We start from the raw sequence: 18,862 nt of genomic DNA on the forward strand, positions 1-18,862 counted from the left end.
TGCTCAAATACTAAACAACCTGCTTCCATTGAAGATATAAAGGGCGCGCATATTATAAGGTAAGGTTATAAAACCACCTTTTAAGAGCATTTTAGTGAAAGTTTCATGTTCCTATCTCATAGAATTTAAGAACAATGATGAATAAATAATTTTCGAGCAAAATTTAAATGGCCGGCTGAATATATTACCGCAGGAGCCGCGGCCGCGGAATTTAAATTACCACGTCAAAGGGTTAAAGGTTTTCTGATGGTTCTTCCTTATATGCACATAACCATTCCTTTCCTGTTTAATCCAAATTTACTACATAATTTCCACAGTAGTTACTCTGATTATCTATAGTTCAGCTGTATTGTCAATATAAGCATATATTACTATGAAGCTTGTTCAGTAAGTAAGGTTCCATAGGTCATCCAAATTAAATGAGAGGTCATTAGGACATAAAATGTAATTCATTTATTCCACTGATATACCATTTTTCTAGCATAATTCCCGAGCACATTAATGCATCTGTCCTATCTTGGAATGAGTTTAAAAATTCTGTTGCTTGCACTCACAGGTATTCGCCAACAGCCACTTCCATTCCCTCAATGTTGGGGATCTCCCAAGAATTGCTTCTGAGGTCCAAACAAAACTTCAGCAGAGCCATCAGGACTAAGCTGATTAATGTAATGTTACAGGCGAGGGAACCTTATTTACTGAACGTTACTTGTATATCAATGCTGCAACTGATCAGCCCCTCCACATCTCCCATGAGCTTTTATATGTACTAAAGGAAATACTGGGTTACATTATGAGATATGGTGCACACACATTATGGTTTCCATAAAAACCATTAAAACATTAACACAAGTTTCTGCATTGCAGAGTATTCTATGGTAATTTCATTGAAAATGGATAGTGCTTGATAATGTTGTATTTGTCAATGTTATTCTTTATGGCTTCTGAACTAAGCAACACAAGCAGACAAGTGCATCGTGACATCATTATATAAACCTTTCGCCTATCCTCTGCATCTGCATAGTCAAAGTCTTCATCATCTATAACCATAACAACCACCTTAAACTCCAACCCCTTTACTCGAAGAACCCATGGAACTAGGAAATTATTTGGTTTGCTTGTCAGCAAGAAACTTTCAACATTTGCCAAGGCTTGTGGCATGAATCCTCGCTCCACAAAATGGTTTTCTATTTCATGATTTATAACATCTGGCTTGTAATTGCTGTTAACCAGAAATGGCAGGACACAGAGATCATTTGGCCTGATACCTTTGGTAGAACAGAGATCCAGAATGACTGATACCAGGACTTTTAAACATGATTCCTGGCTGTTGCTGTCCACCCAGTAGATGGGGGGTCCACTTATATTATGTGCTACAGATATGCCTTGAAGATTTTGGTAAGCCTCCAATTTAACTGCAGCAGGCATTCTTGGAATCGGTTCTTGATAAAATTGTTGGAATACTCTGTAAATGGTGCAAGTTGATCGCACAACCTTTGTTAATATTACATCAGGTGTTTTAAGAATGTTTGGTGAATATTTTGGAAGGAACAGAGAGGCCTGATTGATGTCCACCAGAAACCACAAAACACCTGGCTCTTCTACACCAGCATTAAAGTTCCCCATATGATAGCACTTAAATAGTTCCTGAAATGTTTGTGTGATGATATTCTCGTCAAATGACAAACAGATAGCTTCACACTCGTCCATAAATACATGCTTATAACCATTATTATTTCCTTTCAAAAATCCATCTGTGCTGATGAAAAAACGCTGTGTGTCTACAAATTCAGATATTCCAAGTGCTTCTAGCTTCCGAACAACATCGCAGCGAATTCCTGGCCAGTAGCAGACATAAAGAGCCCGGGCATTTTTATGTAGCTCTCCTTCTTCATGTAATTGTTGCAGCTTCCGTATAATGAGCATTGTTTTACCAGTACCAGCTGCTCCATGGATTATGAGAGGTTTGTTGGTTGGCCTCCGATTTAACAGGTCCACTTGTTCCTGCAGGTAAAAACAATGTATTACTCAAATTCAACTTTTCATGCAGATGTTTTTTTAAATAATGCACTAATTGAGGTAACAGGTAAATGTATACTACACTAAAGGGAGAGTTTTTACTTACTTTTTGTCCCACATCTGAAACCTCAGAAGTCACTCAAGTTTTTATCTCTCCATCTCACCTCCAACTTCCCGTAAAATTAAGCTCCTGGGAGTGGCACTACTGTCACTAGAAGTAATGTTCCTGATCTTTAACAGCCCACAAATCCCTCTCTTGATAATCAAAATTTAGAAACCTTTATTTAAAATTATGTGTCAGAATTTCGTCTTCATGTATCCCTCTCTCTCTCGCCTTGCACATTCTTCTTGGAGCTCTTCCCTTTTATACAGGTCAGTGGATGAAAAGCCTCCAGTCTTGAGGTCTTCAAGTACCTGACTAAACAATCTTGTTCTAGGTCATCCATTAGGTCTAATACCTGTCACATGTTTGCTAGGCAACACGACAAGAAAATTCATGCGGGTTTTGGATTTGCCTATTATGTTTATTGGACGCTCACTTTTAAACTTACAAATACAAGTATTCACAATCACAAATACTGCTTTGAAGCCAACTGAAGACTGACTACTCTTCTAAGGTGAACTACAAACTGAAACTCATCTCTTGTCGCAGTTGGACTCTCATAACTTCCACGCGGACTCAATAGGGAACACCATCTCAAAGGGTTCGTTCCACTCACTGCTTCAACAATTCATGTGTAACAGTGGAAACTCCACTGTTAGGAATTGCTAGGAATCTGCTTCCTAGCCACTGTCGCGGGAATGTTAGTCATTGCCTAGGAAATCAACTCTGATCTCGTCAGCCATTCCAGTTTCTGGTGGCATGCCACATAACTTACTCAATATCGCTATTTTGTTCATTCTTTTTACATGGCTACCCCATTGCAATCATGTCTCTTCTAATACACATGAAGCAACCATCTTAAATGCGACACATTCTTTCATCTTTTGTATATCTTATGAGACATGAAAGACAAAAATAAGAGTTGCATTTAAGATGGTGGTTACATGTATGTACAAAAGGCTGCAATGGATGCTCAAGTACAACATTTCTCTTCTAACTCTATTAACAAATCCTGAATTCCACCTTATCAAAAAATTTCACTTGTAATTCTATCCTATCTTGTTTTCTCCTTTTGAACTGGGATAGCATAGTCAGTATAGCGACTGGCTACAGACTGGACAACTGAGGGGTCAGAGTTCAAGTGCTGGTAGGGTCAAGAATTTTCTCTTTTCGTAGCTCAGACCAACTCTGGTGTCCACCCAACCTTCTGTCCAGTGAGTACCAGGGGCTCTTTCTCTGGGGGTACAGTGGCTGTGGCATGTAGCTGACCACCTACCTCCAGCTAGTGCTGAGGTCAAGAAATTATGGTTCTATCCCTCTACTCCCCCATACGCCTTTATTGCATAGTGCTCAATTAGTTAAGCATAGGGTCAACTTAACTGTTTTACTTGTTTTCTCCTCAGTACTTCTCAAGACTCACATAGAGTGCTTTTACTTTCCATTTGTTTCTCTTTGAAAGGGTTTGTTGTGGTGTTATATGTTAATATCACACTATACACTGAGAAGACCAGCTGATCAGTAGTTAGCTGAGGGTTAGTTGCTGTCACGAGTTAGTTGTGTAACAGTCACTATCCAGCAAGGACTTGAGTATGGGAGCTGAGAAATCTACAGCCGTTACCAGTCAGTGACTGGTAGGAACACAGAATGCTGCATGTATGCTGTAGTTACAAACAAAACAAATTTGGTGGTTTTAGCCTGCAAGAGAACTATACCAACCGAGCGACCGCCACTTGTCAGCAAACATAATGCCAATTTTAGCAGATAGAGGGTGTCACGTGGTCAGTGCAACGAATCCCCATGGCCGTTAATTTCGGTTTTCTAGACCGGAGCCGCTGTTTCCTTGAAACAACTCAATTATCCTCACGAGGCTGAGTGGACCCCATTCCATACCCACTACTTCTCAGAAAATCTGGTTGTGCCGGGAATCGAACCTGGACCTCTGGATCTGTAGCCAGGAACCCTGACCACTAGACCACAGAGGCGGTAGTGATCTTAAATGCGTATAAACCAATGACAGTGTTGAAATCCTTTGTAGGAATGTGTTATAAGTGTTCGGTATATCCAGTTACCAATCCAGATCCTGTGTCTAGTCAGTGACATATGACAACACTTTACAGAGTGATGTTTCACATTCTTCTGGGATGTCTGCTCTTTAATATTCCTTCAATACTTGGATAAAATCACAGTCCCACTAATACGAAAATTTACATTGTTACAGATTGTTTCTCCCTTGAAAGGAAAGGAATGTGCTGTTAACTGCAATTGGTACAGGCTATAAGCAATATCACTATATTAAAAACAGAAACATATGCCAGCACTAACCATGCCATTAAGCAATAGTGGAACACAAAACTCTGTCATTAATCTTTATTCGCGTATCATTTGAAACATTGTGTTCTCCTCCCCCTCCACATCATCTACCTCCTCCTTCCTGGCTCTGCAACCTGATTTGGGTCTTGGGCTCCTCTACCAACATTTTCCAGAACTACCCCTCTGCTTTCCACCATCATTTATTCACCTCTGAAATCCTGAAATGCTGAGAAGCGCTAGCATTGACATTCTAGATGTAAGGAGGAGATGCACAAAGCATGAGACCACTACCTCAATGCAAATCTTACCTTCAAGTGGTGAATCCCATTTCCACAAAGAAGGTTTAGGGAATCATATTGTCACATGATAAGAGTGTGACTACAGACAGGGTGTGGATTGGTAATTTGGATTTTTTGGACACTTAAACACAACTAATGGCTACACTTTACAATTCACCATCGCACACAGACTGGTGTGCATTGGCACAGACAGCATAGAAAACCCTTCCCCCAACAGTTTTTCCATTGTTGCATCACTTAGTTATCGAAAAGACTGCACAGAGAGCACCCCTTCCCTGTTACTCCATTATTGTGTGTTACAAATCTGTTGCCTGACATTGTTTGCTGAGCCATTCCCTAGCAACAGCTGTCTCCGGTAGCTTCACAGTTCTTGTCTTGAGCAAATATGTCCCTATATCATGGTGATACAACCTTTATACAGAATCTGGCAGGGAGGTGTGATGTATTTGTGATGGGTATAAAAGTGGGGGTAGGGGGACTAGCGCATGTGCAATGGTTGGCAGTTACTCACTGTTAGACACCATTTCAGTGGCCATGGAACCGTGGGCAATTGAACATCGCACCTTTGTTTTTGAGACGTTTATTCAAGCAGGTAGTTCAGTGGAGCTTACGCAGCACAGATTTCATACTGATTTCAATGTTGATCGACATGGCGCTGTTCTATCTCAAAACACAATACTGACGTGGGTGAAGAACGTCAGGACAACTGGATCTATGAGACCGTGTACAGCTCGTGGAGGCAATCGAACCAAGAGGACTCCGGAAAACATCAAAAGAGTTCAACAAGCTGTGGAGACCAGACCATGTCGGTCAGCGGTACAGCACGCTCACGCTCTATGGATGTCAGAGAGATCAGTTCGCCGAATTTTACACTTTGACCTTCACTACCACCCGTACAAAATCATGGTGGTTCAAGAACTGCAGCAGAATGATTTCATACAGAGGTTTATGTTTGCTGAAAGAATGCTTGAAGTGCTGAGGGATGACACTGTTCTCATCATAAGTGATGAGGCGCATTTTCACTTGACAGGAAGTGTCATTAAACAAAATTTCCGGTATTGGTCAGCAAACAATCCCCAAGAACTCCATCAAAAAGACCCCTACATTGCAAGCGAATCACTGTGAGGTGTGGAATGGCCCGATTCAGCATAATTGGGCCTTACTTTTTCATGGAAGGCAGACGCACTGTAACAGTAAACTCACAACGTTACATGACAATGTTGCGCGGGTTCTTACTGCCTGAATAGCGAAGACATCGCATCGACCTCAGTACAGTTTGGTTTCAACAAGATGGGGCTACTTGCCACACCTCAAGAGAATCAATGGCTTTATTGAGAGAACATTTTCCTGGGCACCTCATTTCAAAGCGTGGGGATGTGGAGTGGCCCCCTCAATCCCCAGATCTTTCAGCGTGCGATTACTTTTTATGGGACTACTGGAAAGCTAAGGTTTACATTGACAAACCACGCACTCCTGAGGCCCTTTCAGATGCCATCACCCGAGAAATTCAAGCGATTCCACTTGCTATGCTTCAAGGAACTATGGACAACTTTTCCGCTCATCTGCAACAATGCTTGGACAATAATGGCCGCCATTTGCATGATGTTATTTTCCGAAAATGAATTTAAATTTTCTTATTTTTTGTTACAGCATCTTAAATGGCATTATACATGTACTCTTTAAAAAAATTAAAATTTTCTATTCGTCAAAAAATATATACTAGTTTTCTGAAAACCATCACACCTCCCTGCCGGGCCCTGTAACTGGTGTGGAAGAAATGCCACTACCCATTCTGAAACACTTGATTTGTGGTGGTATAGCCATTACATCTGCTCTGGAGGAAATGCCACTACCAAATTCCAGAAGACCATGTCATGGCAATACAACCATTACATTTGGTGTGGAGGAAATGTCATTAAAAAGTTTAAGCTAAATAATTTTAGTTCAGGTTTAATTGTCAGTTTGTTGGTTCAGTGTGTTGAAAGTCATGTGCAAGCTTTGCAGCTGAAATTAATTTACACCATTTAACTATCTGCTGCAACACATTTTTCACTCCAAATACTTACTTCTGTTTTTCAAATGGCAGAAGGCAGGACACATGGTCCACTCTATAGCTTCATTGTAATCTGTCAGTGTGGTCCCTGGCCCATTTCCGAACCATTAGGAAAAAAATCATCTATATTTTGTGACTGTTTTAAATAGTTTCTGATCCACTTTCAAAGATTACATAAGCAGGCATGTTTCAAGGCAACTATGAATTAAGTGGCAGTTGCTACAACCTCATGGATCCTGGACATCAACAATAAATCGGCCTGAATGGAATGAATGGGGTGAAAAACTTGACTGAAATATCTTACCTGAGACAGAAGGGCCAGCATTCCATCATGAATTTCATCAACGTACACTCCACAGCTCAGAACTATGAACCTAATTGAAAGAATTAAGTACAGTTAAAGCTGAAAGAGCTTTTATCCACATGTGTCCTGCATTTTACAGTTCTGGAAGACTGGACCTTTTAATAATACTGCTACTACTAATAGATAAATGTAAAACATATCACTGCATGATTAGTTAACTGTTACCATCACAGGAAAATAATCTGTCATCATCATGTAGTTATTCTGTCCCTCCCCCAGAGAGTACAGGGGTGTTCATAAAGTTCAATCTGTTTTGAAATAAAAATGTATATTTTATAATTAAATGATTTTGTTATTATATCATACATAGACTTGGATTTGAACATTCTGTACTTTAATTATGTTTTGAATTTTTACAAGATGTCTCCTAAAAATGTGATGGGCAGGACGTACAGCATGGTGCCTTGATTTATCTGGCTCAGGATTAGGGACTCAGTGGCTGGCTCTTGTGGACAAGGCAACTTCCCGGTCCCATGAAATGCTGGGAATTTCTTGAGTGGCTTTTTAATAAAGGCAACTTCATGGAAGGAGGGAGGGAATGAATGAGTAATGAATCAGTTAGTCTGACTACACAAAACTTCAGTTCTTCAGATAATCGGATTGTGTTGTTCTCATCTTACTATTTCACACAGGCTGTGACAAAAATGAAAACTGTACACTTTAAGAGATACATTTGACAGCAGGAATTATAAATGACATCCTACCATCCACAACATAAAATACAGTTAATATGAAAAAGGCAAGTGATATTCTGTAATTCCAGAGGTGCCAGGAGAGAGACTGACAGCATAATTAAATATCCCTCTGCAGGTCTGTGAATGCCCCTAACAAGTACAAATTATTCTTAACTCAAAAGTCTGTCAGTTCCCTTAACATCTGTAATATTGATGTACATTACTGAATCAGAGAATGGAAAACTATGAAACATCAAAGAATGAAGAATGTGTGGCCAGCATTTAAATTCTGTTGAAAATTCCTTTATTGCTTTCTCATGGTGCTAGCTTTCCTACATTTCTGGGAAATGTCCTGAAGGAATCTTGAATTCTCTCTGTCAACACAAACGTTAATTGTGGTGAACAGTGCCTTCTAGGATGTGATGCCACAGTCAGGTAAATGTTCACTGACATTTCAGTGGCAAGTAGTCCCTCAATATTCAGGGTAGAGAAACTTGTCTTCTGCCCTGAAGGTTGAAGGGATAATTTGGATAACAGATTCCTCTAAAACGTTGGTAACTGAGTGCACAATGTTTACATCCTTGAAGACAGCAATTTTGAAACCCAAAATAGTTCAGATTATTTAATCAGTAAGAAGTACTTGCTGTGTGATATTGCTGTTCTTTGGTTATAGTTTATGCATGCTGTACCGGGATTAAATTAAATTACTCAAAGTCAAGTTAAATGAAATGCAAATCTTTGCAGAAAACCAGTTATGGCCTGTTAATGTATTATACCGCAATTCACCTATGAGCACTAAGGGAAGTCATGATAAATCCCAAATGTGAAAGCTGGTGCCTACCTCATGCATGGTGTGGGTAGGTGCAAAATACAAATTAGCCATTAGTATGTGGCCCCCTGCCAAGAACTTGTGAATTTTATAATACCTTCTGAGCAACAGATCCCAGTGGTTCTCATTCATAGGCTTCCCATTCTGAAGAATCTCATCATGGAACCACTGCTGAAATTTTTCTGGGGCTCCAAGTGTTTCTGAAAACACATGCAGTTTTCCATCTTCCTTCCATCGTAAAATTGTGTTATTTTGTGGATCTCTGGTCATGGATGATAAAAATGGCCAGAATATATAACAGTTCAGACTTATGCTAAAGTCACTGCCTGAAAGATAAACCATAACCATTAGTCCCATTGTTATTTTATAATAAACAGGGATTTAATAACAAATGCACATGTTATCTGGAAAACTAATGTGACTTACTGTCTGCAGGACATGACTGGATTTGTTTACAAAAGAGGGACTGTTCTAGAAATCAGAGAAAAAAGGCACAGATATCTCAACCTCCACTGTTTACAACTATCAGATATTATAGTTTCTACCCAGTTTGTTTTGTACAATGAACAATCTTTAATCTTAAGATCTGATTATGCTGTTGCCATACTCAATCTTATCTAGTCCTCAAAGACATAATGGGGTGCGTACAGTAGGCTGCATCTCATAGCAGCAATTATGAACGCAGGAGGTATGCAGCACTTGTGGTTGGTATGTGTGGTATGAAGTTGACGAAATGTGCTGATAGTGTTTTCTATTTACACATAATATATCACAAGTTTAATTATCTCTACCATGGAAAGAAAACAACCAAGCAAGTTGGTTCAAGTGGTAACACTTTTGACTTCCTTTCAGCAGGTGCCTGGTTGAAATCTTGATCAAGGCACTAACTATCCTGACATCTTTCACCGCCTTCCTCAGTCCCTCCAGGCAAATGCCAGGATAGAACCTTAAATTAGGCCATGACCATTTCCTTCCAAATCTTTTCCATTCATTTTCATCATCTCCCAGTCATATTATGCTATACAGTCTGGGTTATGTACAGTATCATGAGTAGGAAAACACCAATAGATTTAGCACAGGTAAGCTACAAGAATTAATATGATATTCTGCTTCTGATAAAGACTTAAGTCTCACATTATTCTTTCTCTGAATGCTCACATGCATTTTCAGAGCACAGTGACACTAACAACATGAACCAGTTGCTTCATGGCACCATCGAATAAGCAAAGATGATGCAGTTATACACAAGTTCACTGGCCTGCAATCAAACTGGAGCATGAAATACCAGTGAAAACTGTTCACCACTTGATTAATTTTTACTGACATTCACAGAGGAATTGTTTTACAACATCTGAAAGCGACAGCCCTCACATTATCAATAACATTATTCAATATCATAATCATATATCTCTCAAACCAGACTTCACTACTGGGGAACTTATCACGGTTTTGGTATTACATATGGGAATGCCTTCCACATAATTTATGTGTAGAAAAGGTTTATCACCCCAACTCTTTTACAATGTACATGCAAACCACAAGAGAAGGGACATACCATGAAACTTTCAGCCACAAACCCTCGAGTTGAAGAAAGGATATATTGCATGTTAGGTACAATGTGACACAAATGAAATTTGCTGCAAAGATACAAGAGGGATGTTATCAATAGGATTCACAAAGATCCACTGTCTCATAGTTCTGTGAAACTGCTGGTCTCTTATTACAGGAAGTTGACAGCAAGCACATGGGCTACAATAATGAACATGACCACATACATATCCCAGAGAATATGGAAATGGATGGAGAAAGTTTTCATGACAGCAAGCGTTCAGATCGTGGTCTTAAGGACTGTGATCCCAGGTGGTCTTTTAAATGGATACAAACATTGTGGAGAGATGATGTCCTCAGCTTCAGGGTTGAAGCATCAACTCATAATAGGTGATGTGGAGGAAATATCACTATCAAATTCCAGAAGACTAAGACATGGTGATATTGTTAATATATCTGGTGCAATAGGTGTGGAAGAAATCTCACTATCTGACCACACAAGACTGAGTCATGGCAATATAATAATTATGTCTGATATGGAGGAAATGTCACAACAACATTCCAGAAGACAAAGTCATGGCAGTATACCCAGTTCCACAAGACTTGAGGTATGGTGGTGTAACCATTATATCTGGTGTGTATAAAGTGTCATTTACTAATTCCAGAAGACTAAGTCTGAAGATACGTGTATAATTGTCATATGGTTTGGCACTATCAAATTTTAGGTTAAATTACTCTGAATTTTTGTTACCTTGATAATCATGAATAGTAAGTTCAGCTCAGTTTATTTTAGATTCATCAGATAACCTTCCTTTAAATATATTTTCTGGTTTGAGGCAGACTCTAAACCTCAACTTTCACACAAAATAAGGAAATAATACTCAGAGGAAGGTAAAAAATTAGACCCCCAACCTGGTGGTCATGGACATACTTAGTTCTGTACTAGCTTGAAGAAGTTCAACGTGGTCTCGGAGTTGGTGCTGAGCTGAGCGTTTGCTGTTCTTGATCATTTTTGCGTCACTAGTCATCATTCCACTGTACAACATATCACATGTTGACTTCACTTCTACAAGCGTTACCTGTTTACTTCCTGTGAAATACCAAGAGGGTAAATGATTCAGTTTAAATGAACAGACATCAAAATGCTTTTAGTTAATGTATATTAGAGACAATAGTTGAAAAATAAACACATTGTTAAAGAATCCACTATGTGATTTTGATTCCCTTATTTGTCATGGTGTTCATTTATTGCAAACACAAAGGTTTTGTCAACAAAGCTAATTAACATAAGTACTAAACTGCAGAATATCATAAATCTTACTAATTTATTATTTAATTATTTACTGATGCTACTTCAATTACTTGCACAAAGTTATATGAGCCTCCTATCCAACATGATGGGAAGGTGTTGAATCAATTGTTAGGGCCTTCAAAGGAGATGCTGTAACTGTGAAGATTACAATCTTCTGAGGAATATCACCGTGTAGTACGGCAGGGAGGCATACATTTTTTCTGCAGAATCTCCTCATGGAGGTACCAAGTTTCTCCAAAATGTTGGTACCTACCTACCAAACTACAGGGCAAGAGATCATAATCTGAACATCTGTAGGTGAGTCAATAAGTAAGTTACAAATTGATCTAAGGTACTACATGTTTGAATGAGGCACTTGAGGCTATTGCCACTAGATGGCAGCATTAGTCCGGTGGCAATTGATGACATTCGACACGAGACAATCGATGTTTACAAAAGCAAACAGCAGTTGCAAGATGGCGGGGCCCCTGAGTGAGTGTACAACCCTCGAGCAGAGCTCCGTTGTGCGATTTTTGTGGGCAAAAGGTATGGAATCAAAGAATATTAAAAAAGAAATGCTTCCCACCTACGGTTAGAAGTGACTGTCACGTCAAGCTGTTTACAACTGGTGCAGAAGTTCTCTGAAGAGCGGACACGTATCGAAGACAAACACCGCGTTGACTGGCCAACGGAGATTGCCACAGAGGCAAATGTGCAACGGGTTGAAGACTTAATCCAAGCAGACAGAAAGGTAACTATAGACACTATAGCCACTCCTATTGGTCGTTCACACGGCATGGCCTACCTCATAATGCATGACAGGTTAGGTTTTCACAAAGTCTGTGCACGATGGGTGCCGCGCATGCTGAACCCACAACACAAAATGCAAAGAATGGGTCTGGCATTACAGCATCTCAGTCACTACCACAATGAAGGACACGATATGCTAGCCCGAATTGTCACAGGTGATGAGTCTTGGGTTCACCATTACCAGCCCGAGACAAAGCGTGTGTGAGTGCAATGGAAACATCCTGCTTCACCTGCCAAAAAAAAAGTTTAAGGTGACACCATCCTCCAGGAAAGTGATCCTCACAGTCTTCTGGGATCACAAAGGCATACTGCTGACCGCATTCCAGCCTCAAGGACAAACCGTAAATGCCGACTCCTACTGTAACATCATCAGGAACCTTCGTAAGGCCATTCAACGGAAGCGACCAGGACTCCTCTCCAAAGGCGTGTTGCTCTTGCATGACAACGCGCGTCCCCATACTGCCAACAAGGCAAATGAGACGCTGCGAAATTTCAAGTGGGAAGTCCTCGAGCATCCTCCGTATAGCCCTGACCTTGCTCCAAGCGACTTCCATTTGTTCGGCCCTCTTAAACATCATCTTTCGGCTGAACATTTTCCCGACGATGACGCTGTAGAAAGGGGAGTCACCGCCTGGTTCCGACAGCAGCCCAAAGAATTTTATGCTGCTGGTTTTCAGGGGCTTGTGAAACGATGGGACAAGTGCCTCAATGTACAGGGAGATTATGTTGAGAAATAAAAGCATTTTTCGAATCAGTACTCTTATTTGTTAAATTCTATATCCATTTGTAACTTTCTTATTGACTTACCCTCGTACACTATTATGAGGACCTCCTCAAATCTCACAGAGACAGTTATGACCTACTTTATGGTACTCAACTGGACAGGCAAGAAAGACTAACTTAAGCGTTGGTAATTTGGCTGTGATAGAAACTAAGTACTTCCAGAATACCGGTTTCGTCATTACTGCTACAAGAACATGCTCAATTTCTGTGTAGAAAATCTACTCAACAGTAGACATATTGCAGTCATGATTTGGTAACTACATGAACTCAAAAATACAGAACTACACTATCCACTCTTCCTTAAAATCTATCAAAGTTTGCAATGGATGCAGGAAGACTTTTTCATAAAGGCATTTGGTGTTTGGTATATCCTTTAAAAGAGGGTTGAAACCTAAACAACAAATCATTTTTAAATTTTTAAAAAATTAAGTATCTTGGAGGGCCAGTAACATGCAAAACTGAACTTCATGAGGAAATAAAAAGTAAAATAATTTCTATAAATTCTGTAAATCAGAACTTGTCTGCTCTTCAAATCATGAAAAAAATAATTCCATTAGTTGTTTGGTTTTGTTGTTTTTTAAAATACTGACCATTATATGAAGTGAAGAACACGTAGTCATGTTCACGCATTATCAATTTACCATTTCTCTCTTTGCGAAATGATTTTCCCCCATAACTGCGGCCCTGAAAGAAGACTAGCCACAGTCGAGGGATTTCCAGTTCTCTCAAGCAATTGAAAACATGGCTTTCTGCTTGGCTGGCCTGAAAATATTATCGATATATTACACCCATTATCTCGCAACATAAATGATATATTTTACTATCAAATCTTGTAATACAATCGATAAATTACACCTCCAATCTCGTTAATATAGTATGATAATATAAACTCTGAAGTTTTCACGGTGTCTAAAGATAACAAAATCTTCTCAGTCCACTAACCGTGTCAAATGGTTAAAAAGTACCGACACGTCAGGGACCAGCTGTCCCATGGTCTCTGAAACGGCGGTAATATTTAACCAACGGACACGGCTGATAGCCAGAGAAGATTTTATCAACAATATGAAGTGTTATCCTCGCCAAACAATTAATAAACTAGGCTGTTAAACTCGCAATATCGTCGACAGATTACACGGTTTATCTCCAAATCGATGCATCACGCTGTTAAGCTCGCAATATAACCGATACACTACAACGTCAAAGTAAAAGTAAAAAGTAAAGTTATCCCTGTAACAGGCCGTGGAGGCCCATAGGGTTCTGAGATGTCGAGGTTCTCACATTTTATAGACAATCGGCTCATAGATGGCGGTAAGGTTGTCAGCCTTACGCGCCCGCCACCCTTTACCCCCAAGAATATTCCTGGTACTCATTTCTGTTAGAGGCTGAGTCGAGTCGATGGCCATAGTGCGGCTGGAAGGATTAGGTAAATTAAAAAAATACACTTTATCGGGATTCGATCCCGCGACCTTCCGGCTTGTAGCATAGTGCCCCTTACACTACAACGTTAGACTCGCAAAATTGAGAATGGAACTTTGTTATGGTTTTAATCAGTCTCTCCAAGCAAATGCCTGCATAATAGTCCAAATCAGGCCATGAGCGCTTTTTCCACACTCTTTACAATTCACTAATTATGTCTTTCGGTGCTATGTAATCTGAGAGACTGCAAGTAATTTACATAAATAAAACTAAAATATTGAGATTACGGTCTTCTTGGATGTGACGTGAATATAGTTTGTAGGTAACGACGTTTCGGAGTAACTTGCTGCCTCCACATCTTCTACACTGAACATTGTGGCACAGTGTTCGTCTGATACGTTTGTACCTATCTACCAGACTGCACGGTGTTTCACAATATTCGGGAGAACCAGTATTTGATTCTCGACCGGAAGCAATTTTAGTCACTTAGTATTCGATTATAATGAATAAGATAGACGTACTTCTGGAAACTCCATTTGTCCTCTGAAGTATAGAAGAAAGAATATAAATATAGGTCCTAGAAGCCTGGCGCACATCAACCTAGAAAGACTAAACTTTAGTAGAGTGGCAAGAATCAAAGTAGGGCATTCATCACTTCTTGGTTTAATAAGAAAAGACGGTTGAATGCAAGTGAGGTAAATAATTCAGTCTTCTGGTCTGTATGTGTTTGGTTTGGAGGCAAAAGTACTTGAACTGCAACAGACATTGGAGACCGGAAACATTTATGTTAACGAGTGAAATAAAAGAAAACCTGGAACCTGTGCAATCCACACTGAGAATAGTGTGAAGTTCAATCTTTTCGATTCTGTGGGCATTCTGTCCAAACTGAATGAGGGCTGTGTATTCACTCAGTGCCACATGAGCTTGTAGATAAAAATTGACATATTTTTGGCATGATAATAAATGGCATTAAGTTTTATGGAACGCACGGCCTAATCGTTACAGGATATGACGAAAGTGAAACATCTTATAGTCGCGAAATATTCTTGGGCTAAGTATCAGAACTAGCAATTTTCGTCAGCGTTGTTTAACAACACCATCGCAGTGCTATTGTGTCAAAAAATACATCAAAATGAACTTCTGGACTGTACATATTAAGTATACAAGCACACAAATACGGAGGAAATTAAAAATGCAAACTTTGTATGAATTCGAACTGATTAAACGACTGACACTTCCTGCGTGTCTCAATTCGTCTTACTGTTTCGATACTTTTAACGTGACGGTCCGGTCGAAAGATTTTATTTTTTATTCCAGTTCTGAATCTCGCAGCAGTGTTTTGCGGCTGTCTGAAAACAAAAACTGGCACACTACAAACCTGGACATAGTTAACTGTTCAGTATTATAGAAAAATTTGACAACACCGTCCAGTGTGACTCAAATGTATATTTATACGAATGCCTCTACATGTTTCGGTCAGTTATGACCATCTTCAGAAGGCATAACAATATGCTAAGGAACTACTCTTACATTGATCATAGTACATCAAGTTGAGTCAAAGTTTAATATAAAGATTTTAATTAAGATAAAATGTGGTTGAGTTAAAAATTCTTAATATTTAAAATCTTAAACCGCCAAGGTACTAGTCTCCGTGCCTCTTCTATCAACGGGAGATTGGGGTGATATTGCCTTCCTTAAGAGGTTCGGGCAGTGCTGTTTTCCTCTTTTTATATAGTTGGTTATGAATCTGTGCTGTTGAGCTGTTTCTCCTTTCGTTATGTGCTGAGACACTTGTCAAATCATTCAATAATATCTGACTAGTGTGACGGACCAGAATGAACAAAGTGAACTGCTCAGTCCTATGACGCCGCTGCTATTTGTACCCGTAGTGAGGGAAAGAAGGTTGTTCAAATTAAGATGAATATACCTTTCCTTATGCACATTTCAGTCACTGTTATACTCATCGGATGACTTTAGTGATGACGTAATCATGATCAACAGTGAAATCAGCAAGACTGCCCCCCCCCTTCAACAGTAGTTTCGCTCCTTCTTTCCGCTTCGCCTTAGCATTAAGACTTGTTACGAACTGCTGTGACCGCACTGTCCCGAAGTCTGTGGACACGCGATGTAATTTCAAAGTAGAACTGTGAAAGCGGTGGATATTAACACCACGGATTTCTCTGCTTGAAATCTTTAGCATTGTTCAGAATGAAAATGGCTGCAATGACATTTCAGTCAAAGATTCAGTTGGGCTAGCTCAGTTGCTGGATGATGAGGTATCCCTATACTAATCTTTGTTTCATTCACTTATGTTGCATGTAAAGATTTGTACAACGCGTTGGAAAAAAAGTGTCTGGCAATGCAGAAAATGTTCGTAAAGTTATTAAACAGTTTGCAGGTGCAATAGACGATATAGGAGGGACCCTACTTCGAGCGAATGACAATCCAGAGCCTTCAACAGAAAGTACCCGAAAGGATCATAACAAATGCTGGCGCGAAGAGTGCTGTCATGGTGACACAGGTGAAACAGCGTTTCTAAGCCACACCTGCCCTTCGCTGTGACTGAACCACAGAACCTTTCCCCAGCGAACTCGGGAGTACGATTTAAAAAGAAGCTATCCCTATAACAGGCCGTGGAAGCACGTAGAGTTGAGAGACATCGAGGCTCCCACACTGTCTAGACAATCGGCTCACGGAAGGCGGGGTTTTCAGTCTTACATTCCGGCCGCCCTTTACCCCCAGGGAAGATTCCTGGTACTCATTTCTGTTAAGAGGCTGGGCCAACCCAAGGGCCATAGTGCAACTGTAAGGGTTAGGTCAATTGAAAAATCCAATGACCTCACTGGGAATCGAACCCGCGGGACATTATTGTGAAATACTAACGTATGCTTTCAAAGAATAAATTATATAGCCAGCGAATCATCTGTAGTCTATGGAAATGGCATTTGCTAACGTAAAACCTGTGTGCGCTCATGGGAATTTAGTGAATGAAAACAATCTCAAATACAAAGACTTCTATCTTCCGGGATATAAAGCTCGTGTAGTCAGTCCTGTCGCCTCCATGTTCAGGGTCTAAGAAACACCAGCGTGACAGTAGGTGGCTCCTGCATGCGGCTTTATAACACATAGTAACAGTATTAACACGACTGTCAAGACCAGTTAGTTAAAAGGACATCTAACTAACTCCATGGAATTAAGTCCTTCTAGAAAAGCCACCAGACGCTCAGCTACTCAAGAATTTCCCAACACACACACATGCGTCCAACAATACAACGCACGCAGCCACATAAGAAAGACACACACATCAAGAGACACAGTATATAGATAATTAAAACATAAGGAGAACGACTCCCATAGCGGATGAATGGCATTAAACACGAGTTTGATATACGACATGTAAGATGATAGATCTTAACAAGTTTTAATATATAAATTTTATTACTGAACAACGACAAACACGCATTTTATATCATTTTATAAATGAACACTTGATGGCAGGCAGTGCAATGGTTTAACGTGATTCACACACCTGAGGATGGCAGAATGATGCCGAAACATGTAGTGTGAAGTGACAAGTGAAATTGTATGCACTAAAAGACGGTAAATATATACACATTATGGATAGGAGTCAGTGCAACAGGACACTAAAGTACAACATAATTTCCCAACATTTTATCGATCCGAAGGTTCATTACCGTGTTCAAAACATCACTTCTTTGGGCCCTATCCTGAGCCCGATAAGTTCAAATGGCATTTAAGTTTTCAAACTGTACCTAAACAAAGACTATCATCATTATCATTATTATTATTATCGCCAAACCATGGACGTCATACGAGGAACTCCTAGACATACAAGTACTAATCTGTATTTTAGCTCCACCATCCTCTGAAGCAATGAGAAGTCATTCAATGGAACTATGTACTTAAAACAGTTTAAGGAATTCCAACACTGCTGTGACATTGTCTGGAAATGGCGTGTTGTTGTGAAGAAGTCATAAGAAACCTGAATCCTTTTAACTGGTTGGGGATTTCTCCTCGACTGGGCCCGCATTTAGGCTAAAAGCATGACTTGACTTGCGTGATGACGACGGGCAAGAGCCGAGGTGACACACGCTCACCACAGCGAAGCCCGTGACCGTCCATTTCATGCTTGAACACACTGCACGCAGATAAAGCATTTCGGAAGATAGAAGGTGTGTAACAGGCGGTAAAGGCCCATAGGGTTGTGAGACGTCGAGGCTCCCACATTTTCTACACAATCGGCTCACAGACGGTGGTAAGTTTGTCAGCCTTACGCTCCGGCTGCGCTTCCCCCCCCCCCCCTAGAAATTTCCTTGCAACTCATTACTCTATAACGCTACGGACA

The 18,862-nt window shown here is 40.1% G+C and overlaps 1 protein-coding gene across 8 annotated transcripts in view; it reads right to left on the reverse strand.

Annotated features, from left to right (window-relative positions):
- Positions 1-550: 550 nt before the first annotated feature.
- LOC111862551 overlaps positions 551-18,862 on the reverse strand; it is a 41,874-nt gene continuing 23,562 nt past the window's right edge. For 6 of the 8 annotated variants that reach the window (XM_023848040.2, XM_023848045.2, XM_023848041.2 and 3 more), the window contains 5 exons: positions 13,671-13,842; positions 11,128-11,286; positions 8,746-8,974; positions 7,086-7,155; positions 551-2,001 (listed from right to left, as the gene is read on the reverse strand). In XM_023848040.2, coding sequence (XP_023703808.1) covers positions 871-2,001; positions 7,086-7,155; positions 8,746-8,974; positions 11,128-11,286; positions 13,671-13,842 — 1,761 coding nt within the window. In that variant the 3' untranslated portion in view covers positions 551-870. The remainder of the gene's footprint in view (positions 2,002-7,085; positions 7,156-8,745; positions 8,975-11,127; positions 11,287-13,670; positions 13,843-18,862) is intronic. The other 2 variants (XM_023848043.2, XM_023848044.2) reach the window with 2 other exon arrangements.

Source organism: Cryptotermes secundus, unplaced genomic scaffold (assembly GCF_002891405.2).
Source record: "Cryptotermes secundus unplaced genomic scaffold, Csec_1.0 scaffold1293, whole genome shotgun sequence".
Classification (NCBI taxonomy): Eukaryota; Metazoa; Arthropoda; class Insecta; order Blattodea; family Kalotermitidae; genus Cryptotermes; species Cryptotermes secundus.